The 24,298-nt window shown below is 48.8% G+C and overlaps 1 protein-coding gene across 1 annotated transcript; it reads right to left on the bottom strand.

Moving 5' to 3' along the window:
* Nucleotides 1-684: 684 nt before the first annotated feature.
* LOC101401351 (cytochrome P450 4B1-like) lies at nucleotides 685-6,971 on the bottom strand. Its single transcript, XM_087445990.1, is given in 9 exon segments — nucleotides 685-868; nucleotides 1,268-1,350; nucleotides 1,451-1,515; nucleotides 2,289-2,422; nucleotides 4,278-4,483; nucleotides 5,290-5,396; nucleotides 5,547-5,698; nucleotides 5,994-6,118; nucleotides 6,951-6,971. Coding segments are annotated over 9 exon segments (1,062 nt in total). The 5' UTR covers nucleotides 6,957-6,971.
* Nucleotides 6,972-24,298: the final 17,327 nt, after the last annotated feature.

Raw genomic sequence — 24,298 nt, 5'->3', positions numbered from 1 at the left:
AAAGTCCCAGTGCTCAGAGCACCAGGTGACTGTGACACAGACGCTGACGATGGCAGGAGTGCCGCAGAAACCTACTCAGGAGGGGCAGAAGATGCACCCGTGGAACCATATTCCATATTCCTTGACCTTGGCAGTGGTTACTTGGGAGTTTGCTTTAGAAATTCATTGTTCTTGACATTTCTGGTTTAGGCAATTTTTCCTTATTCCTGTTATACTCCAAACACACACACAAAAGTGAAACAAAGAAACACCTCTCAGTGAAGGCACAGCCCCGAAAGCCATCCCTCTGTCACGTGGAATGGGTGAGTGCCTGCTCACAACCATGAATCCCCAGGCACAGCTTCCATTGTGTTCACCGTGTCACTCAGGCTGGATGTAAGTTTCTGCTACATTTTAGCAAGACTGCCAATTATGGGAGATAAGTGAAGATTCCAGCAGGAAGCAGGTGCTCACCATATGTTTGTGGAAGGAGTGAGTGAGCTCTAGAATACATGCATGATAGGCATGTATAGACACACATGGCCCTGCCCTCGAGGTGATTGTCCATGCCCGTGCCGACTCCCCCTCTAATCGACAAGCCTCCGGAGGGCAGGGAGCCACAGCTACTGCACAATCCAGCCTGGGGAGGGCGGTGCCCAGGGTCAGGCCACGGCCTGGGCTGTCTGGGCCCTACTCTCGGCAGAGCTACTTCCCAGAGCCTGAGCCCAGCGGCTTCAGGTGGAAGTGGATGCCATTCCCGGAGCGCAGGACCAGCTGGGGCATCGCGATGGATGGTCGGCAGGGGTCCAGGGCGAACTCAAAGCGGAGCAAGCAGAGGGCCGTGACCACTTTCATCTCATTCATGGCAAACTGCTGCCCGATGCAGTTCCTGTGATGACAGCACAAAATGGCATCAGGCTGTGGGGTGTACAGAGTGAGGAACCCAGTGACCTCAGTGGCCAACAAAACCAATAATTATTTTGGGGTGAACAATTGGCTGATCGATTGATTGACCTGGGCTTAGGAACCAGATCCTGGGAGTGTGGTGAGGGTCCCAGACCAGGTAGATTCACAATGGGGGTTCTGGCTCAGGGGTCCCTCTTGGAAGGACTCACCCACCCCACCACCTGCCAAGGACATGAATATGGAACGTACCCTGCCTTAGGATCACCACAAACCCAGCATGGTCTCCTCATCACAGAGTGCCCCAAAATGGTGCCCCCCCACAACACCTTCCATCCTCACCTGCCCAGACCTTAGGGCCTAGGGATGTTGGGCCTCTCCTTACCTGGGTCCAGCGGAGAAGGGTATGAAGGCATAGGGGTGGCGTCTGGCCACATTCTCAAGGGAAAAGCGCAGGAGGTCAAAGACCTGAGGGGACAGGCCTTGCTTCAATACCTGCCAGGTCCTGGGGGAGGGGGACACACACAGCCTCCCACCCCATCTGACCCCTGGCCCAAGGATGGGGTACCTCAGGGTCAGGCCACACTGTGCTGTTCCTATGGAGGGCATAGATGTGCAGAGAGATCAGGTTGCCTGTGGGCAGAGCAGAGGTCTGGTGACCAGGTGGTCTTGGGACAGCCAGGCCCACCTCCTCAGAGGACCAGCATCCCCTAGTGTCCCCTAACTGGGCACCAGCCCTGCCTGAGCACTGCCAGTGACGGAGACTGCATGACCACCCTCAACACATCAAAGGGCTTTTGATCCTCATCACACCTGCTTCCTGCAGCCCCAGCACTGGACACAGCACCTGGCATGGACGGCTGTGGAAAGGAAAAGAAGGGGGACTGAACCCACTCCACCACGAGGTGGGACTGGCAAGGACTGTTATTCACTTTCTGCTTTCCATCAACTGACTCTCAAGGGAAGATATTATTCATAAGATTATGCTATGAATAGTAACAGCTACCACTCATTGGGTGCTTACTATGTGCCAGATACAGAGTTAAACACTCTTTACAAAGCCACCACACATGGTTGTACAGGTTGTACACTGCACAGCATCATAGTCTATGTGAATGATGCCTCCTGAAGTTGTTCAGGGCACAGCCCGCATGGTGGTACATGACAGCCCTGATGAGTATTGTCTCTTTAATCCTGTCAACAATGTTGTGAAGCAGGTACTCTTCTCATTCCCATTTTACAGAAGACGAAACAGAGGCTTAGCGGTAGAGGGATTTACCCATACGTTGTGCAGCCAGGATTGGGACCAGCCAAACACAAAGCCTGAGCTCTTCCCCACTGGGGCAGAGATTTGGCTAAAGACACAGAGAGTATCAGAGAAGCATCCCCAAATCCACCCCATGCACCTGCGGGCAAAGAGCGGCCATCCACAGAGCTGACAGGCTTGCTGAGCTGGCGGAACACCTGGGGCACGGGCGGGTAGAGGCGGAAGCTCTCCTTGATGCACATGGTCAGGTAGGTCATCTTGCCCAGATCATCCCTGCCAGCAACACAGCCAGGACTTCCTGGGTCTGCGGAGCCACAGGCTCCCACGGGAAGGCAGGCCCCAGCCCCACCATCCCCTTCACCTCCATCACACACCCGAGAGTCAGAGGGACACAAGCGCTCCAAGTGTCCAGGCCAGACTGGACATGGCGTGGCCACTCAGGCCCAGGGGTTCTGGCTCCACTCCTCTCCATCCCTCCCTCATCTTCACTGCTAGGAAGGGAAAGCACGGGACCCTAGAGGTGTATGCGCACCCAGGCATCCAAACAAGGTCACTCCCATGTCTCCCAGGGCCCCACAGGAGCCCCACGGGGACAGTTCTCTAGGTTCTATTTTGTTTCCCCTGTGGAGCTGGAACAGGGCTGATACACACTGGTCAAATGAAGTAATAAATGCGTGAACAATGACAAGCTCAGGTAAAAACAAAAACCTACATACAGAGAGAGAGAGTCATATATAAAATAATATATGTCAAAATATATATGAATAAATATAATAAATATAAATATATTTAAATATATAAATAAATATATAATAAATATAAATATATATAAACATATATATACATAAATATGTATATGTTTTTCTTTTCCCTTTTGCCACCAGGAAGCTCAGAATCAAATGTCGTAAAACTATAACTCTGTGCAAGACCTTATTAGAGAGCCTCAAACCCTAAGGTTTTTTCCCCTGGTCCTCATTTTTCATTTGTGTTTTACTATTTTATTAAAAATAAATGCTCTTTAAGTTGCTTCAAGTTCTAGATGGAATGAAGTGAAAATAAATAAATACTTGAACTCCCTGCCTCAGGCTGTGTTCACACTGTTACCCAACCTGGAGGGCCCAGCTCTCTCTCCCTCTGCCTATCCGAGTTTCACCCCTCCTTAGAAAGCCAACTCGAGCCCCACGCCTTCTGATTCCTCTGCCCTCAACATGGGGCCACTCAATCTTACCCTATTCTGTGGTTTTCTCTAGCTTGTTGGTTATGTGAATTTGTCTCTAAAAACTCCCCAGGGGCAGCAACTTGGCTCCTCCTCCTCCTCTCCCCACCCACACCCCCAACACCTCCTGACACATGGCTGGACACACTTGGGAGGCTTCCAACATCTGACCAATAAATGGGTAGTGAAGACTTGTCCTCCAAATCTTAGACCCTGGATTACAGGTCAGTGTCCCTAAGTGAATCCGAAGTTTCTCCCATCGACTGAGCATATTCCATGTCCCTGCTGTGTGCCGGCCTCGTGGAGCACAGAGAGAGAGGGGATGTGAAGGCCTGTGGGGAGGAGGCAGGGAGAGAGGGATGTGAGGGCAGAGGTGGGAGCGGAGCCTGTGGGAGATTCCCAGAGATCATGCTGCAGAGAGAGGTCAGGTCCAATTGGTCTCGTGTTGATGAGTTCAATCCCAGAGAACAATCGAAAGATTTTCAGTGATGGAATTTCGAAACAGACTTTTCTCCTTCCCCCGAGGAGTCTGGAGGCTGCAGGCCACCTGTGGAGGCAGGTGGAGGGATCAATTCCCCTGGCTTTCCCAGCTCTGTTTCTCTCCCAGAGCTCCCTGCTCTATCCAGGAACCCAGAAGGGCAGTCAGGTTCTGCCATCTGACGGAGTCAACACACAGGACATCAGCCTCCTGTCGACAACCTTCTCTCATGACTCACACCTGAAAAGGCTCCATTGTGGGAGAATGGGCTCAGGGGTGCGTCCATGCACAGCTCCCCAAAAAAAAGCCATTCAGTGGAGGGAACAGGAGAGCTGCCACCACCCTCACCTGGTTTCCAGGGTGGCCTTGTGTCATCCAAGGATGACAGCAGACAGCATGGGCACAGGCCTTCCCTGGGGCTGAGCAGGACAGACTGCAGCCTCACTCTCCACTGGAAGGAGTCTCAGTTCTCGAAGATCTCGTGTACCTCCTCCCGACAACACTGCTGGTGCTCAGGGTACAGGGCCACGCAGTAGAGAAACCAGGAGATGCCACTGGTGGTGGTGTCATGGCCTTCAAACATTAACGTGTCCACCTCAGCCCAGAGGTCTGCGTCTGACAGCTTGATCCCATATTCATCCTGGGTCAGCGGAGGCACAACGAGACGGCCCAAGGCATTTGAGGTGGGTACCAAGAGGAACCCATAACAGTAGTTGTCACATGAAGGCCCGAGGGAGGGAGGGACAGTTCCTTTTCAGACTAGGGGTTAGAACCTTCCCCCAGATTCTTTTCTGTTCTCTAAAGCCCAGCTTGGATGCCTCCTATTCCAGGAAGCCTTCCCTGATCCCTCTGGCCAAGTGACCTGTGACCTTACCCAGCCCTGACTATCAGTTCTGCTCACTTGACACAGAGAATGCCACCAGGTAGAGGAAGAGATCCCTGTCAACGTCCAACTCCTGTCTCCTCCACTAGACTGTAAGCATCTGGAGGGCAGGGCCAAGTCTTTCTCATCTTCTGCATCCCTAGCACAGGAATTGACACAGGGTAGGGCTCAGTGAGTTTGTGGATGAATGAATAAAGGATCAACTGAATGAATGAATGAGTGAGTGAATGAGTAAATGAATGCAAAAACTCTAAGACCCTAAGATTCTGGGGTGCTGAGATTCTTCCCAGTCTTAGAAGTCTAGAGGTGGTCGTCAGGCCTTTGCGCATGTGACCCAACCTCCCTGCTAGGACATCTCTCCCCAGCGCCACGGCCAGCCACACCCGGCACCTTCCCACCTCTGAGCCTGTGCTGATATGTGTCATGGGACAAGGAACAGGCCATGTTTGCTGGGCAAAGAGGAGGACAATGGTGAACAGCCCCGCTGCTGTCCAGTGAGCCCTGTCCTGGGAAGATGGTCTGCAGACCCCGTGGCGCCAGTTCCCAGGTGGGCGTGCGCTCACCCGAGCCCCCAGGAGAATGTCCAGGAAGTCCAGGTGCCTGCGGTTCCGGATCTTCTCCCGCTTTTTCTCGTCCTGCAGGGCTGTCTTCCGTTCCCTGATGACCTGGTCTGAGCCAGAGCACAGGGTGTCACTGCCTGGGGACCCATCCTCTGCCCTACGGGAACCGAGCTCCTGCAGTGGGAAGGACCCCAGAGGGGCCGGGAGGAGCTGGACCAGAAGCTGGGCTGCCTGTGGGTGGGCCCTGGGCAAAGACCCACCTGTGTGGTCGTGGGCCACCTGGCAGGCCCGCAGGAAGCGGCGGCCGTGGGGGGTGAGCCAGCAGATGAAGTCGTTGTGGTACTGGAAGGACTCCAGGCACTGCTGCGTCAGCAGAGTGAGCTCACTGACCGCCTGGTAGTAGCTACTGTCCCTGCACAGTGGAGACGGGGGCGGAGGGCTGACACCGACCTCCAGCAGAGCCCGAGCAGCTGCACTCCAGAGTCCACCCCGACCGCCGCGCCTTCCGCCCTTCCTCTCCCTGTCCCTAAGCCTCCCCGCTAAAGCCAGCATCTGTCTCCCGCTGTGGGCAGGGCCCGGCTCCCCCTGAGCTGCAGCTCCCTAGGGCAGGACCTATCTCCTCTCAGCCCAGGACCCAGGAGTCCTGCCAAGTCTCCCCTCTGGGCTGGCTGGGGTAGAGAGTGTGGTCAGCCCGAGCGCCCCCTGACCTGTGACTCAGGCCACCGTCTGCTTTGCCGAAGGTGCACTTCATGAGCGTGTCCAGCGCCATGTGGCCCACGTCGCAGAAGATGTCAAAGCTCTTATCCTCCCGAGCCTTCTCCTCCCACTTGTCCTAGAGCCCAGAGATGGAAGGTAACGTGGGGGGCCAGCCGCACTGGGTGCCCCACCCCTGTCCTCCAGAACCCACAGCCTGTCCTCCCCCCATGTACCCCCAGTCCTTGGCCTGGCCTCCATCCTGCTGGAGTGTGGGGGTTGGGGGCGGGTAAGGGCTTCAGGCCCAGAGGGCAGGACCAAAAGGCAGGCCCTGCACAGCGCACACAGACACTCTCTCCCAGCCAGGGCAGCCTACACATAAGGGAAGAGGAGACCCGAGGGGTGGTGAGCTCCCCAGCATAGTCTGTGTGTAAGTCATGCCTTGCAGTCATGCTGGGGAGGAGTTTCCTGCAAGGGAAGATACTAGCCTGGGTAAGCTCTGGGGATTATCAGCCCTGAGACCCTGAGCCCGACCCCGGACCCCTCGGCATCTCTTTTAAAAATGAGTTGCCAATGGCGGTGTTTTAGGCAGTTGAGGTGGGCTGAGAATGAGGAGGAGACACTTTTTAGATGTGAAAGGATTCCTAACAGCCTCAAATGCAGGCAGCCCTCAACTCTGCTACAGAAGGAGCCTTATTGAGGCCCCACAGAGGCCCTTTGGTCTGTGAGGGAGGGCTGGGTCTCCTGGTGGAGACAAGGGCCAGGGCTGTCTGGCCCCTCCAATCTTCAGCACCCGGTCAGCACCAGCAGGCAGCAGGTGTCAGGCGCAGAAGGCTCAGCCCTGCTCTTGCAGGCAGAATGGGGCCTCGGGCCTCAGCGATTCTCCTCACTGCCCTCCTCCAAGGAAAACTGGGGGTGGGGAGGGTCTGGCCTGCAGCCACAGCCTCCAGGAGCCTCGCAGGGCTGCTCACCAGCATGGCGCACGTGGAGTCAGCGATCACAACCACGTAGGGCTTCAGCACGTTGTAATGGAAGCCAGGCGTGAGCAGCTTGCCATGCTGGAACCACTTGGGCCCCTTGAGGACCAGCAGGCCTTTCCCTGGGGAAAGGATGAGAGAAAGGCCAGTCATTCCACAGAAACCTGCCCCACCCCTGGCAGCCAGGGGCCAAACACACTGCACCCCATCCAACCCCACCTAAGTCCTCCCTGCCCAGCCTCATATCCCAACCCAGCTCTGCCTTCCAGCCACCCACAGTCTCACAGCCTCTGTGACGCCTGCCTTGGTCCTACCACCTACCTTTCCTCAGGCCCTGCCATGGCCAGCAAAACCCATAAAATCTCCTAGGATCAATTCCAGTGCCACCTCCTGCAGGAAGCTGCTCTGCACACTCACACATTTTCAGAACACTTGCCCTGCCTGTCCAGGGAAGAGGAAACACCTGGAAGGAGAAGATAACTGGGTCCCCTTCCCCCACCAGCCGAGAGCTCCCCTGCCTCCTCTCTTGTCCTCCCACTGAGCAGCTGAGCTTCCAAGGGGCACTGGGCGGGGGGCAGGTGGTCCAGTTGATGGGATAACTGACTGAGTGGGGACAGGGCAGGGAGGGACAAGACAGGGAAGGATCCTGGTCACCCAACACCAAAGGTCTGGGATGGGAAGGCAGGTGCCCACTCACCAATCCACTGGAGCAAGAAGTCATACACATCAGGGGCCTTAGGATCTGCAGGACGAAGAGAAAATCAGGCCAGGTGACACTGGGGGATCCCAGAGGAGGCTTGCTGATAAATAGGATGGGGACCTCAGCTGTCCAGACTTAGGGGGGCAGGCCCAGAACTCCTCCCCACATGGTGCCCTGCGCCCTTTGGTCTCAGGAAGGCCTGCCCTCTCCCAGGAGCACTCACCCCCTCGGCTGAACACAGCTTTCGCATAGCCAGGCTCATAGATGTTCAGGAAGCCAAGGAACTATCCCAGCCAAAGTGGGTGGTCATACGGGAACTGGTGGGCCCAGGACACCACCTTGTCCAGGCTCCCCGTCTGCTGGATCTGAAAGGACAGCAGCAGACCAGGCCACTCAGGAACCCAGTGTCACCAGCCCGGTCCCAAGACCTTGGGCAGGGAAGAGGGGAGGCTGCCCAGGCAGGCCCCCAGCATCCCTCCCTCCTCCTTCACTCCCCTCCCAGCCTGTCACCCAGTCCTATACATCGCTGAGTTCAATCACCTATCCAGCCCAGAGTCACTGCTTTAAGTCCAAGCCACCCTCTTATTGCACCTGGCTTAGCTCATCAACCCCAAACTGGCCATCCTGCTTCCATCTGGTGCCTGCCACCAACCCTCTGTCTACACTGCAGCCAGAAAGAGTTTTCTTTTCAGCATTGAAGCTTTTTCACTAGAAAGGTAATACCAGCTTGTTGTACAATACACAAGTCACCTCGATTCCAGCCCTGTTGAGTCATTCGACACATTTTTATTGAGGACCTACTATGTGCAGGGCACTGTCTCAATGTCTCAGGGGAATGAGGCAGACATGGTCCTGCCCTTTCATTCTATGGGAAAGACTGATAATACGCAAGTAAATGATTAAGTAAAATGATTACAGACAGTAGGAAGTGCTAAGAAGGAAATGAACACTGTGCTACGAGACAGACCAACAGGGAGACCTGCTGAGATCACATGATCCAGGATGGCCTCCTGCTGGAGATGACATTTCAGCTGAAACCCGAAGGATGACGAGGAGCTGGCTGGGTGAAGAGTAAGGGGGAACCATTCCTGGTTAGGGAACAGCAAGCACCGAGGCTCTGGGGTGCGAAAGAGCATGGTGTCTTCCAGGAGCTACCACTTGGTGGGGCAGTGGCCTGAGATGAGGTTGGAGGGATCACCCAGAGGGTGGTGTGTGCTCTTTGTGAGTTTTCTAGCACATGTACTCACCCAGAGGCATTTTATGTAAATCGAGTTTGCAGTAGATACTTTTCCAAAACCTTCTCTTTTTCATGTAACATATCTTGTCCTTCTTCTCAAACTAGCGCACTTAACTGTCCCTCAATACTTTTAACAATTGCATAGTATTCCACCCCAGGAATGTACCATTATGTGTTTGTCCATTTTTCCCTATTTTGAGGGAATCTCTCAGAGACACAGTTAAAACCCCTCAGTGGCCTGCCCATGGGCCTCAGAATAAAGTCTGAGCTCCATAGTTTGTGAGGAGGTGTAGCTCATCTTTATGAAGCACTTGCTGTGTGCCAGGCCTTCGTCTAAGCACCTGACATCTTGACCTCATCAAATCCTCACAACAGCTCTGTGAAGTCCAGGTTTAGGGAAGAGGAGCCTGAGGTATAGAGATCAGAGGTTGCTTGCCAAGGACCACACAGCTTGTAAGGGAGCTGGGATGGGAACCAAGGAAAGTTGAGTCCGTGGCCCGCAGTCTTTGGGGCTTGACAGACCTGGGTTTGAATATTGATTTCCCCTACTTTTTATATGTGTGAACTCAGGCAAGTTCTTTCGGCTCTCTGAATCTTACTCTCCTCACCTGTAAAATGGGATAACACTTAGCTTATAGGATTGCTTTGACATTAACGAAATCACGCAGCACGTGTGTCTAGTTGAGGTCATGTGGCATTCAAGACCCTTAACTCACATTGCATGAGAGCACCTAGCGCTGCATCCTGCACAAACTAAGCCTTCAACGAGTAGTTCTCTCCCCTTCAAGCCTCCCTTTCCCCAACATCTTCCTTCCAGCCTCCTCCCTGCATCTCCTGCCACATCCTATCCCAAATCCCCCAAATTGCACTAGAGAATGGGCTCGGAACACGCCCTGAGATACTTCCACCCGTGGGCAAAGGATTACCCAAACCATGTCCCCCGTCACCTGGGAAGCTGACCTTGGGTTACACTCTCCAAATCTGTCTCACAGGAAACCTGATAACCGTAGAATGTTCACCATGTTGCTGGTGTGGAAATTAATGAAAGAAACCTTAATTAAATTGGAGTCAGGAAGGCCTGTAGGGGGAGCTTGCACACCATATTCTATATCGTCACTTACACCAAACAGGAAGGGACAGATATTTGCATCCTGGACGGAAGCAAAACTACTTTACTGTTGAAGGAAGATTTCTCTCCCCACCTGGCAACAGCCCAGCCAATGAGAAATGCTGCAGCTCAGCCAATGAGAAGCCATTGCCACCCTGAACTGTTACTTTTCCCCAGTGGACTTTCCTTTAGAACAGCACCTCCCTACTCCCCGTTTTTCTCTATAAAAGCAGCTCCCCTCCTTTGTTTTCTGGATTTGCTTACAGTTTGCCATAGCATGCACATCCCAAATTACAATTCTTTTGTCTATTCCCGAATAAACTCCTTTCGAGGATAAAATATTTAAGGATAAAATAAGAGGCAAATTTTATTTTTAAGTTGACAGTAGGCAACATGGCTATGGCAAAAATGAACCCTGGCTGGTAACTAACCTCTGAACTGGGGAGAACCATGGATGAACTATAATCGGGAAGCTTTGGGCTTCCCTGAGTGTGGTGAGTCATATAATATGCGTGGACCCTGTGGGAACCCTGGGATTGTTAGCAGACACTGGAATTCTGTGGGGCCAGGGGATTCTAAGACAAGATGGACCCACACCCACTGACGTGGATCGCCAATGCCTGTGTGGATGTGGTGAGGAATGCCTGACGCTGCCTTGCTGGCAAGCTGCCCATATCCTCTGATTAGACTGATGCTAACTGTGCCTGCGGTAGCCTTGTGAGTGTGAATGTTAGGACTAAGATGACGTCCTGGGGTGTGGCATCATCTCTGGGACTTTGCTTAGACCATTCCTTGCTCCTCGTATACCCTGTACCCAAGGTGCCTGTGAAATTCTGCCTATTCCTCCACATCCAGCTTGAACACCCTTCTCCAGGAACCTCTCCAGTCCTCCATGACCAAAATCTCTCCCTCCTCTGGGCCTCTCCAGCACTGCTAGTACCTTACCCACATTCCACTTGGTGTTACAATTGCTTGCATCCACAACAAAACAAAATTAATACTATTAACATTTACATTCGCTTGAACTTACACAATGTTATGTGTTAATTATATATCAACAAAAGGGGGGGAAAAAACTTTTAAACTGCTGATTTAAGTTCATTTAATTTATGGAAAAAGCCCACCATATAACCTAATTGGCAGAGTCAGTCCTACTCATAAAAAAAAATTATTAAATGAGACAGTTCATTTTAAAAAGTCTGACTTTGTTTTGTAACTCAAATACAAATGTGCTAATGCAAAAATAAAAATACGTTGTTGAGAAAATTACAAGATAAGCCACAAGCTAGGAGAAAATATTTGTAATAAATGAATTTGACAAAGGACTTATATCTAGAATATAAAAGTGACTCTTACTCCTCACTAATGAGACAAACAATACCAAAAAAAGGGAGAGGCTAAAACTAAAACAACAGACACTTCCTAAAAAAGATGTATAAATGACCAAAAATAACATGAAAAGATACTCAATATCTTTAGTCATCTTGGAAATGCAACTTAAAACCACAAAGAGATACCACTACCCACCCTCTAGAGAGGCTAAACATAAAACATCAACCAAGACCAAGTGTAGATGAAGATGTGGAGCAACTGAGATTCACATACACTGCTGATGCGGGTGTAAAATTATGCAACCATTTTGGAAAAGAGTTTGGCAGTTAAGCGTACACTTAACATGTGACCTAGGTTTTTACAAAAGAGAAATGAAAACACATGTCCACAAAAGACTTGTTTATAAATATTTATAGCAGCTTTATTCATATTAGCCTAAAAGTGGACACAAGTCAAATGTCTATCATTGAGTGAATGGATAAACACATTGTCGTATGTTCGTACAATAAAATGCTACTCAACAATAAAAGGAATGAACTGCTGATACACAGAAGCACGTAGATGGTTCTCAAAAACATTAGGCTGAGCGAAAGGAGCCAGATACAAGTGATTACATTTATCTCTGTATGATTCTACTTATGTGATATTCCAATGATTGAAATCAGATCTAGTGATAAAATTAGATTTCTGGTTGCCTTTGGTGGAGGAAGAGGAGACTGAGACGGATTGCAAAGAGGGGCACAAGGTGACTTTCTAAATTGATAGAAATATTCTGTCCCTTGATTGGGGTGGTGTTACATGGATTTATATATTTCTCAATACTCATCAAACTGTTAAGTGTACACATTATATTGTATGTAAATTGTACCTCAGTAAAGTTATTTTTTTAAAAACACAAACACACCCAAATAAGCACATTAACATTTGTTGAGCATTTAATGTGTTCAGACACTGCGCTCATCCTGCTACACAAATTCTTTTATTTAATCCTCAGAAAATTCTATAAAAGAGGCACTATCGTAATTCCCATTTCACAGATGAGGAAAGGAAGCTCTCTCACATGGTTCATTAGCAATGAAGCTGGGATTCACACCCAGGACTCCTGCCTCCACCTCTGGGCTGTGAGTGTCCCAAGTGCACAGATCATATCAGTGGCATCAACAGGTCACCGTGGAGCTCAGCACAGGGCCTTGACACAGTCCATGTGGTCACCACCACCAGCACTTCTGTGTGGTAAACAGTATTGCAGATTTGTACTTGTTTCTCCAGGAGGGCCTAGCCTGCCTGCTCTGCCTAATGTCCCAATTCACCACCTGTTTCTGAATCTGGGCACCTGAGGATTACTGCAAATATTCAGTAAGACCTTTCGAACTTGTTCCCAACACAGACATAGATGGAAAGAAGTTAATCTTGTCAATTTACTGTTTTCTTGTTTAACCTGAGGGTATCTCAAGGGTCACAAGGATTTATGAGCTTGTTTTACAGAAGAAAGAGAATGCCTTCAAGGAAGTTACCATCCCCAGATAACCAGCCTCCAGCTGCTGTTGACGCCCAGAAGCCAGATTGCCCAAGGGCTTATCTGGAGTGAAAGAAACACAAGTTAGGATTACTCCTTTGTTTCTCTTAAACTCCTCCTGCCAAGCTCCTTAGCTCTATAAAAACCCCTGCTTTCTTCTCTTGTTAAGGCAGATTTGAGAGAACCTATCCTCCTGCCTTCTCATTTTGGCCAATTCCAATAAACCTTTCTCCATCTGCAGGCAACAACCTCTGAGTGATTGGCTTCCTGTTCATCAGGCACACGAACTTGAGATTAAGAGGTCTGGTATCATTTCCACATTCTCTCTCTCCACATAGGGAATGGAAAGGAAAAGATACATATTGAGTATCTACTATATGTCAGGTACTATGTGAGTGAATTCTCAGATTGCCTCACGCACCTAATGCAGAGCAGATGATTACTCCCATTTGACAGATGAGAAAACTGAGGTTCAGAGATGTGAACTTACTTGTCCATTGCTTGTAGGTTAGTAGTGCTCTGACTTGGCTTAGAACCCCACAGTCTCTTCTGCACATTGAAGCCTGTCAGCACTGCACGTTCAGTTGCATAAATTGTGCACTGCACAATCCTAGGTGTGCCATTCATGTTGAGGTCTGTACAAGTGCTGGCCCTTCTTTTCCTCCCTGTAAGGTTCCCTTTCATAGTCCTTAGCCACTCAACTGATCGATGTTGTGTCTTCCAGGAAACAGCCTTGAAGAAGGACACAGAGCATCTGATAATGTAGCCCCCAGGGATACTTGTCTGAACCAAACCACTTCCCCCAAGGGCCCTGGAGTTTGGGCCTGGTTACTTTGGTCTCCACCCATGTGCCTGATCTGAGGTTCCTCTCCACCCAGGCCCTAGCAGAGCCCAGTGTAATGTCCCCATGGATCCCTCCCTCACTGCCTCTGAACTCAGCATCCTGAGTTCAACCCACGGGGTTGTAAGAGTTTTCACTGCCCTTGGGCACACAGTGTCAAAAAGTGCACAGAGTGATGAAACTCATCTCCATCCACTGGTGAGAGGGAACCTTCTGGTGTCCCTGACTCCTTTCCTGCCTCCTTCCTGGCTGGTGTCCCTGGAAATGCCCCCTTCCCCCAGTGTCTCTCTTATTTTTCCATCTACCCTCTTGGATTTTCCATGCCAACTTTCTGATCACCATGGCTACTCCCCTTCTCTCCATTCCTCCCAGGTCCAGGGAGCCCTGTTGGATGGGGGGCAGGGAGAGGCTTAAGTCACAGAGAATCCAGACTCACAGGATCTGAGGGTTGGAAGGAGCCCTTGGCTGATCTGGTTCATCTGAGCTCCACTTCTCTCCTCATCAGCCATGAGTGTGCCTCTCTGCAGCATCCCCACCTGGGACAGGAGACCTGACAGGAACATGCTGACCCCATGTTCACAGCCTGAGCTGGCCCCTGCCTCCCTGTGCCCAGCTTTCTCCTATGCCCTTATTGCCCCAAGAATCTTCCAGGAGTGAGGACAGCTCTCTACACCTGGCCCCACTAGCCCCAAGAGGGCAGGGGCGTCCTCCCTGGGGGACGCATGTCTGCCTAGCCAGCTCCTCTGGGTTACACAACTGGATGTCTCATACTCGTCCTCAGATGCCCTGAACTGGGACCTCTACAGGGCTCTGAGGGTGGGCTACCTTGTTTTTCTCCAGGAGGAAAGAAGTAGGGAAAGAGCCAGGCATGGAGGTAATTAACTGAGCCCAGCTACCCAGCCACACCCCTCACACTCACAGTTGCACTCCTTGTTGACCTCACCAAGAACACACAACAGGAGGGACTGGCAAGAGCAAGCATAAGTCACTACCCTCTTCTCTGCTGCCCCACAGTCCAAGTAAGCTTGCTCTGAGAATCAGATCTGAAAGAGACTTCAACATCGCCTAGTGGAACCACATTCCATCTTTATAAGTGGGAACAGTGCAGCCCACACACCACAGGGAACTGTCCCACCTGAGTCGGGCCGACTGCGATCCTGACTGAGGCTCTTTTGCTGCCTCCCCTGTTGACAAGCCTGCCCATGCCAGCAGCCAGTTGCCCTGAAGCTCAGTTGGCCAGTCTTCAAGAAACAAGCTACCTGCTCAGCAAGTCAGCTGCAGCCACAGTTCTCCCAGGGAGGCTGCTTGAGAACAAAAATAAATCTGCTCGAACTGTCCCGGGATGGGAGTTCATAAAAACAGACGGTTAGGGAGGGGAAACGGCAGGGCTTTCCTCTTCCCCAACATGGTGGGGCTCCCTCCAGGCAGATCATGCTGATCTCCAATCCCAGTACCCAGGGTGGCCTGGCCCAGCACCTTGACCCTGTGTGAATGAATCCTGCCCCAAGAGCTCAAACATCTCCGGTGACAGGAAACTTACTGCTTTTCAAACAGCCCAGCCATCTTTGGACTGTCTCTTTTCTGCCAAAGACTTCTTGGTCACTGAACGGAAAGCCACCTCCCTGTGGACTTCCCCACGAGTCTGCTCTCTGTCTCTGGGGCCACACAGGCTCCCACTGCCCAGGGAAGTCCTGCAGGGATTGGGAGTGGGGGCCATATCCACCCAGGTCTGCTCTCCTCCAGGATGGACATCCTTAGGTGCCCTTGGGGGCTCTGGTCTCAGTCGTCTCCCCCACCCGTGGGCACTGCCCCCCACACACGAGATTGGTCAGCACTTGGGGTATGCATGGGGCCTAGCCAGTGTCAAGGACAGCAAAGCTGTGTATTCAAAACTAAAGGGCTAAGAGCACCCGCCAAGAAAAGCGAACTAAAACTGAGAAGAGGCAGCATCTCTGAAATAACCATAGGGGCCAGCCTGGTGGTGCAAGCAGTTAAGTGCACGCGCTCTGCTGCGGCAGCCCGGGGTTCGCCGGTTCAGATCCCGGGCGCGCACTGACACACCACTTGTCAGGCCACGCTGTGGCAGGCGTCCCATATAAAGTGGAGGAAGATGGGCATGGATGTTAGCCCAAGGCCGGTCTTCCTCAGCAAAAAGAGGAAGATTGGCAGATGTTAGCTCAGGGCCGATCTTCCTCACACAAAAAGAAAAAAAAGGAAAAGAAATAACCATAAAAATCAGTGAAGAAAATGGACTCAATTGACACAAACTTTTTGGGGATCCAACTACGAGGTTGAGCAGAGAGCCATGGGGATCCTGGAGGGAGGAGATCTAATGTGTAATGCCCCAAGGAGCAGAGAAGTAACTTCCCCCACAACAGAGTGACAAATAGGTGGCTTCATCCTCCAGCCTCTTTTTCAGAGACAAGTGTGCTACTACAAACGTACTTGAGAACACGTGAACATGTGTGAACAGTCAACACACAGATAGAACCCCTGGCTCAATAGAAGGAGTAAACGGACTTTGGGTGAGATCAAAATGAGTCACCATGACTCCCTTAGCCACACATATTGGCTCCGAGAAGTGATGGTGGTGTGAAAAGTTGACATAAGTGGAGCCATTTTAAAATAGGGTGGGAGCAGACATTTCAGAGGAAATGCCTGCATGTCTTACTCCTTGAACCTTTGGACTGTTTAAATTGGGCCAGACCTTTGGACTGGGCCAAATCAATATTATCTTCCAAACAACTGTTTGTAAAGCTAACAGGAAAACAGACATCCTGACCACAAAGACTGATGATTATAAACTCTCTCCTAAAGACAGAATCAGTAACCAGGCATGTATTGCTAAAGAATAACCCAGCTTATTAGCACCTATAGAAGATCTTGTTCTTTTCCTCTTCTTTTCATCTAATAACCCTCTTCCTTACCCACAAAAACCCTCCTCATCCACCCTGTAATTGGGACACTATTTGGGTTTCTTCCTGAATCTGTGCTCCTTGAATTGCAATTCTTCGATCCCAAATAAATGCTTTCCCTCTTAAACTGGTTTCTGCTTTTGAAGATTGACAGTGGGCCTGGCCCAAAGTCATACAACTTTTGAGTCCAAGTCTTTTGGTTCCAAATTGTGTGCTCTGCCCCTCAACCTTCCCTGTCTTCAGCACCAAAGATGAACTCAGCCTCAGCAATGACCCGGTTGGAGGGAAGCATCCAAACACTTAAGAAGAGAAGAGGGCAGGGGCCTAAGAAGTGCCCAAGAGTTCAGGAGGCTGCAGACATTGGTGCTTACCCTGTGTAGGTGGCTTTGCTGCCCCAAGTTGGGTCCCCCAGGGATTCATTCAGGCATTCAACAAATGGGCGTGGAGAACCCACTCTCAATGCCAGCCATGGTGCTAGTTCCTGGGGACACATGGGAACGAGACAAGCTCTGCTCTCCCCAAGCTTACATTCCAGGTGGTGAAAAAGGAAATAATCAAGAATGAAATACACCAGTAATATAATTTCAGGTAGTGACAACTTGAGAAACAAAAATACAGCAGGATAAGGGCAGGGCTGCTACTGTTGCCAAGGGGTTGGAAGGGTCAGGGAAGGCCTCTCTGAGGTAACTTTTCAGCAAAGATCAGCAGAAAGCCCTTCTAGAAAGCCCTGTAGCCTTGGCCACAATCTGCTCCTCAAAACCTTCTCTATCCTCAACTGTTTCCTCCACCCTTCTGCTCCTTGCTCCCAGAAAATTGGCCTTGCTCTACTCCACAGAAAAAATAGAAGCCATTAGATTAAAAAATCCCTAAAAGTCAGCCAGCAGACCTGAAGAACTACCTGCCCTCATCCAGCCTCCCCACCCTCCATTCGGTTCCAGTAGAGGAGGCATCCAGAGCCTGTCCAAGGCCAATCTCCTTGGATTCCAACCCTCCACTCAGGCACCTCACCCATCAATCAGTCCCTCTCTCTCCCATATCACAGACCCGCCTCCTCTCTACTGGCTCCTTCCCATCTGCATTTAAAACATGTTCAAGTCTCTCCCACTTAAAAAGCAAGACAAAACCTCCTTGCTTGTGCTTACTCAACAAAATATTGGCAAACTGAATACAACAACACATTAAAAAGATCATACACCATAATCAAGTAGGATTTATACCAAGGACACAGGGATAGGTCAACATCTGCAAATCAATCAACGTGATACACCACATTAACAAAATGAGGAATAAAAACCACATGATCACCTCGACAAACACAGAGAAAGCATTTGACAAGATCCAACATCCATTTACGATAAAAAAATCTCAATAAAAAGGGTATAGAAGGAAAGTACCTTAACATAATAAAGGCCATAGATGGCAAACCCACAGCCAACATCATACTCAATGGGGAAAAACTGAAAGCATTCCTCTGAGAACAGAAACAAGACAAGGGTGCCCACTCTCACCACTCTTATTCAACATAGTGCTGGAGGTTTTGGCCAGAGCAATTAGGCAAGAAAAAGGAATAAAAGGAATGCAAATAGGCATTGAAGAAGTGAAACTCTCACTGTTTGCAGATGACATGATTTTATATATAGAAAATCCTAAAGAATCCATTGGAAAACTACTAGAAATAATCAACAACTACAGCAAAGTTGCAGAGTACAAAATCAATCTACAAAAATCAGTTGCATTTCTATACTCTAATAATGAACTAACAGGAAGAGAACTCAAGACAATCTCATTTACAGTCACAACAAAAAGCATAAAATATCTAGGGATAAATTTAACCAAGGAGGTAAAAGACTGTACCATGAAAACTATAAGACATTATTGAAAGAAATCGATGATGACATAAAGAAATGGAAAGATATTCCATGCACATGGATTGGAAGAACAAACATGGTTAAAATGTCCGTACTACCTAAAGCAATCTACAGATTCAATGCAATCCCAATCAGACTCCCAATGACATCCTTCACGGAAATAGAACAAAGAATCCTAAAATTCCTATGGGGCAATAAAAGACCCAAAATAGCTAAAGCAATTCTGAGAAAAAATAACAAAGCTGGAGGCATCACAATTTCAGACTTCAAAATATACTATAAAGCTATAGTAATCAAAACAGCATGGTACTGGTACAAAAACAGACACACAGATCAATGGAACAGAATAGAAAGCCCAGAAATAGAACCACACATCTATGGAGAGCTAATCTTCAACAAAGGAGCTAAGAATATACAATGGAGAAAGGAAAATCTCTTCAATAAATGGTGCTGGGAAAACTGGACAGCCACACGCAAAAGAATGAAAGTAGACCATTATCTTTTGCCATACAGGAAAATTAACTCAAAATGGATCAAAGACTTGAAGGAAGACCTGAAACCTAGAAGAAAATATAGGCAGTACATTCTTAAACATCAGTCTTAGAAGAATCTTTTCAAATACCATGTCTATTTGGACAAAGGAAACAAAAGAAAGAATAAACAAGTGGGACTTCATCAGACTAAAGAGCCCCTACAAGGCAAAGGAAACCAGGATCAAAACAATAAAACAAGCCACCAACTGGGAGAAAATGTTGGAAATCATATATCTAACAAGGGGTTAATCTCCATAATATATAAAAAACTCACACAATTGAACAACAAGAAAACAAACAACTCGATCAAAAAATGGGCAGATGATATGAACAGACATTATTCCAAAGAAGATATCCAGATGGCCAATAGGCACATGAAAAGATGTTCAACATCATTAATCATCAGGGAAATGCAAGTCAAAACTACACTAAGATATCACCTTACACCTGTTAGAATGGCTACAATCACCAAGACAAAATATAACAAATGTTGGAGAGGTTGTAAAGAAAAGGTAACCCTCATACACTGCTGGTGGGAATGCAAACTGGTGCAGCCACTATGGACAACAATATGGAGAGTTCTCAAAAAATTAAAAATAGAAATACCATATGACCCAGCTATCCCACTACTGGGTATTTATCCAAAGAACTTGAAATCAACAATCCAAAGAGACTTAAGCACCCCTATGTTAATTGCAGCATTATTCACTATAGCCAAGAAGTGGAAGCAACCCAAGTCTCCATCAACTGATGAATGGAAAGAAGATGTGGTAGATATATATACAATGGAATACTACTCAGCCATGAAAAAAAGACAAAATTGTCCCATTCGCAACAACATGGATGGACCTGGAGGGTATTATGTTAAGCGAAATAAGCAAGACAGAGAAAGACAAACACCACATGATTTCACTCATATGTGGAAGATAAACTAACACACGGACAGAGAGAACAGTTTGGTGGTTACCAGGGGGAAGGGGGTTGGAGGTGGGCACAAGGGGTGAAGGGGCACATCTGTATGGTGACTGACAAATAATAATGTAAAACTGAAATTTCACAATGTTATAAACTATTACGGCATCAACAAAAAAATTGATTCATGTAAAAAAAAAAAAAAAAACTCCTTGGTTCTGCTTCCTCCTCTGGCTAACACCCTATTTCCTCCTCCCTTCATAACCTAACTTCTCAAAAGAGCTGACTCCACTGTTTCCACTTCATCCTGCCTTGGTTCCCACCTCTCTGACACTGCTCCTGCTAAGGAGACCAGCACTCTCCTTGGTGGTAAGCCCAGAGGACTTCCAGCTGCTGTGACACAGTCAATTCCCCTCTCTTTCTTGAACTCTCTCCTAGATGTCTTCCCAACTCTCCTGATGTCCCTTCTCAGGAGCTCCTCACCCATCATTTGTTAATGAAAGACTGAGCCTCCCCAAAGTCCAGCCCTTGGCCTCTTCTCATGCTGCACCTTCTCCCTGTAGGCTCTCACGAGCTCCCGTGGCTTCCTTTGCCATCTACCTGACACTAGTTCCTAAATCAACAGCTCATCCCAGCTTATCTTTCTCCTGAGCTCCAGGAACATGACCAACTACCTCCTGAACACCTCTGCATGACATCCTCCAGGACCCTCAGACCCAGCATTTCCAAACATGTACACAGCATGTTTGCCCCCCAAATCTGCTCCTCCTCCTTTACCTAGGAATGGAACCACTGTCCACCCTGATGCCAGCCAGAATCATGGACTGGAGGTCTCCCCATGATTTATAGCAATACCAAGGTGGCTGCCCTGTAGAGTCTGCCCCTATCTCCTGCAGGTCCACCAAGTGATTCTTACATTGGAATCTGCAAAATGGAACTAAGAGAGCTAGATGTAGAAGTTCCCACAGGAAGGTCCTGCCATGAAACTCTCGAAATCCAGAACCCAACGTTCCTGTGCCCAGACACTGACAGGTTCTGCCAGACCCTGAGCCTCCTCTCCCTGGGTCTCAGATACCCACATGTTTACACTGAGACATAGAAATTCATTCCTCCTGGTTACAACCCAATCTTGTGACTCAAGTGGTCCTTGTCTCTCTTTCAGTGACTTTGCCAAATTCTGCTCTGATCAGCTACGTTGATACCACAGTTTAACAAAGCCCCCAGGGCAATCTTGTGCCCCCATTTTCCTAGCGCATATAGGAGGCCTCACTGACACCCTCACATCTGGCTGTGGTGGGGGCCTTACTGCCTCCCTTTCCCATGCCCATGATGCCAAGACAGCCTGCTCTGCCTCTCATTTCTCTCCCTCTCACAGGCTCACTCCACCAATCTCTGCCTGGATCATTGCCTCAGCCTCTGCCCTGGTCTTCCTGACTCATCTGTAGTCTCTGTCAATCTAGTCACCACCCCAAAGCCAAAGTTATCTTTCTACCACACAAGTTTGAGCTGTCACTTCATTGTTTGAATTCCTTCAATGGTCCCCCATTGTCCTCAGAATAAAGTAAAGCCTTCTATCATGGCCTACAAGGTCCTATGTGATCTGCCCCTACCCACTTCCAGCTTCATCCTCTCCATTCTGTCCTCCCTCTCACCACTCAAGAAGTGCAGAGCTACTAACATAGGCATACACTAGACCTCCAGAAACAAATATTTGTTGAACAAACTTATTTCCTAAACACGCAACATTCTTTCCAGCCTCTGTGCCTTTGTGCAGGTAGTGTCTTCCACTCTTCCTTCTGCACTTCCACAGGCTGCTACTTCCAGATCTCTTAGGACTCACCTCAGCATCCCCTCCCTGGGCCCAAGGATCTGGAACACTGTGCTGCGTCATGTCTCTCCTACAGACTGGGGTCTTCTAAGGCCACCTCTAGTCTTGTTTCTTCATCCTCTGGTCTCAGCATGGGGCCAGACCCAGAGTTATTGATAAGACAATGCTAGTTGCTTGGAAAAAGAGGGACCTTCTCTGAATTCCAAAGACTGGATTGATTTGGAAGGAAGGAAAAGGATGAAGGAAGCAAATGCCTCGGGGTGTTTTGTAGCAAGAAAACCTCTACAATGATTAATACCTGACATCCAGCTGCCCAGCAGTTTGCAAAGTACCTGTACTTGATCTCTTCTGATCCTCTTCTAACCCAGTAAGGTAAAAAGGCTTATCTCCATGTTACTGACAAGGAAAAGGAAGCCCAGAGAGGAAGCACAGTGAAGGCCCATTATCAATGTCTGCTGAGTGGAAATGACCCAGACTCCCAGGCCAGTGCTCTTCATTACACAGCCCAAGGTCACAGGAACCATCCCAGTGATGAGCAAGGCCAGGGAAGAGGCCTATGCAGTCTCAGGGGATCACCTTTCCTGGGCTGGGAGCTGGCATTCCACCCTCCCATCCCACCCCCAACACACAAACACACACACACACATAGGTCAGATTCCTGGGCCCCTCCCAGGGGCCCCAACCTCAGGCCAACAATATGGATGAGCACTTCCTATGTGCAAAGTCCTCCCTGGGCCCCAGAGTGTAGTGAGGTGGACCCTAGAATAGGACATGACTTGCCTCAAGCGGATACACTCTGAGAATTGAGGAGGATGACAGGTGGATGTTTCCAGGGCCTCTACGCTATAACTGGAGACTAGAAGGGAGAAGTTAATCCTGACGGGCAGCTCTTCCCCACCCCAGGCCCTTCCTTCCACCACCAGTCCTCCTCCTCCCCGTCCTACTCCCATCATCGCCAGGCCTAGGAATCAAATTTGCAGTCACTTGCATGTGTAGCAGAGCAGAATTTATCACCCCAAAATACGTCTCTTTGGCATTGGATTATTTTAGGTGGGTTATTTTAAAGAAATAGCAGACATGACAGAAGCTCTGAAAACCAACTAGAAGTTACTGCTTCAAAAAACATTTACATTTGTAAGGAAAATCTCTGTTTGCAAGGACATCTTTCTGGCTGTACCAGGAAGAGGAGGATGACCTTATCTCTAGAAACTCTTATCAATACAGAAGGCAAGGACTTAAATCTGCATAACAACCTTACCCTTGCTTAGTGTGTTTTTCCTGGTAACTTCTTATAACTGATTCCCTCCATCCCCAACATCTTTTGTCTTTAGCTGATGATGGTATTTAAGGTAATGATTTCAGCCATTTTGGAGAGTTACTCAGTTTTCCTGGGTCTCTTCCACGTATACAGGATAACATGTATTCCATGTTATTAAATTTTTGAAACCAATAAACAGTTAGCCATTGATGATTAGGTAGCTAGTAACTAAAGTTCTCTTTCTTTTTTGCAACTACTGATTATAGCTTTTAGTTTTTCACCCACCCATTGTTAACTGTGCTGCTTAGGCAATATGCTATCTAACTCTCACTAGGTTCCCATAGATAACATCTCCCTGGCCCCTCGGTCACCATGGTAATGGGTATTTGAGCTGTTTTTCAGGAATTAGAACCCCTTCTCCACTTCAGGCTGGTTGAGACCACCAACCCATCAGCTGGGCCCCTGCAGATATCTGATAAGTGACCTTTTGACGTCAAGAAGCTAAAAAATCCACACTCAGATCATGCTAATGCCACCATTTTATGAACATGCGTCCTATGAAGAGGTATGAAGTTTGACTACACTTGTGCAGATCATCATTACCTCACCTCTCCTCACCTCCAATCATCAATCTCCACACTTCAGACCACCTTACCACTGTGTGGAATCAGAATTAGCCACCTCAATATATATCTCTTTGCCTTGATTATTTTCAATAACAAAAGATTCTGAAAGAAACTTTGACCTCCCCCCTACTAACTGCCTAAAAGAAATTTAAGACAGAAGGTCTGTCCCCAGGACAGGCCATCACTATAGATAACTCTGGGTATTGATAGACTGGGAGGGTCCTTGCTAAGCCCATTCTTATCCAAGTTCTGTTTACCAAACATTTGCTCTTCCATTTCCATGTGAATTGCCCTTCTCCCCTTTGAAGTCCCAAATCACCACCCCCAACATCCTCCTTTGTCTTTAGGTGAAGATGGTATTTAAGGTGAGAGCCTCCACCATTTTGACGAGTTGCTCAATTTTCCTGAGTCTCTCCCATGTATACGTGTTAGGAAGCTTTGTTTGATTTTCTCCTGTTATTCTATCTCATATCAACTTAGTTCATAGCCCAGCCAAAAGGACCCAGAGGGTAGAGGATTTCTCTTCCTCCCCTACACCCCCTGCCTTATAAACATCCCTGAGTCCCTATTTTCAGGGAAACAGATTTGAGACTCATTCTCTTGCTTCCTTGCTTGGCTGCCCTGTAATTAAAACCCTCTCTCTGCTGCAATCTTGTCATCTTGGTGTT

Source organism: Ceratotherium simum, chromosome 22 (assembly GCF_057802395.1).
Source record: "Ceratotherium simum simum isolate JZ-2026a chromosome 22, ASM5780239v1, whole genome shotgun sequence".
Lineage (NCBI taxonomy): Eukaryota > Metazoa > Chordata > Mammalia > Perissodactyla > Rhinocerotidae > Ceratotherium > Ceratotherium simum.
This window is presented reverse-complemented; position numbering and strand designations above follow the sequence as displayed.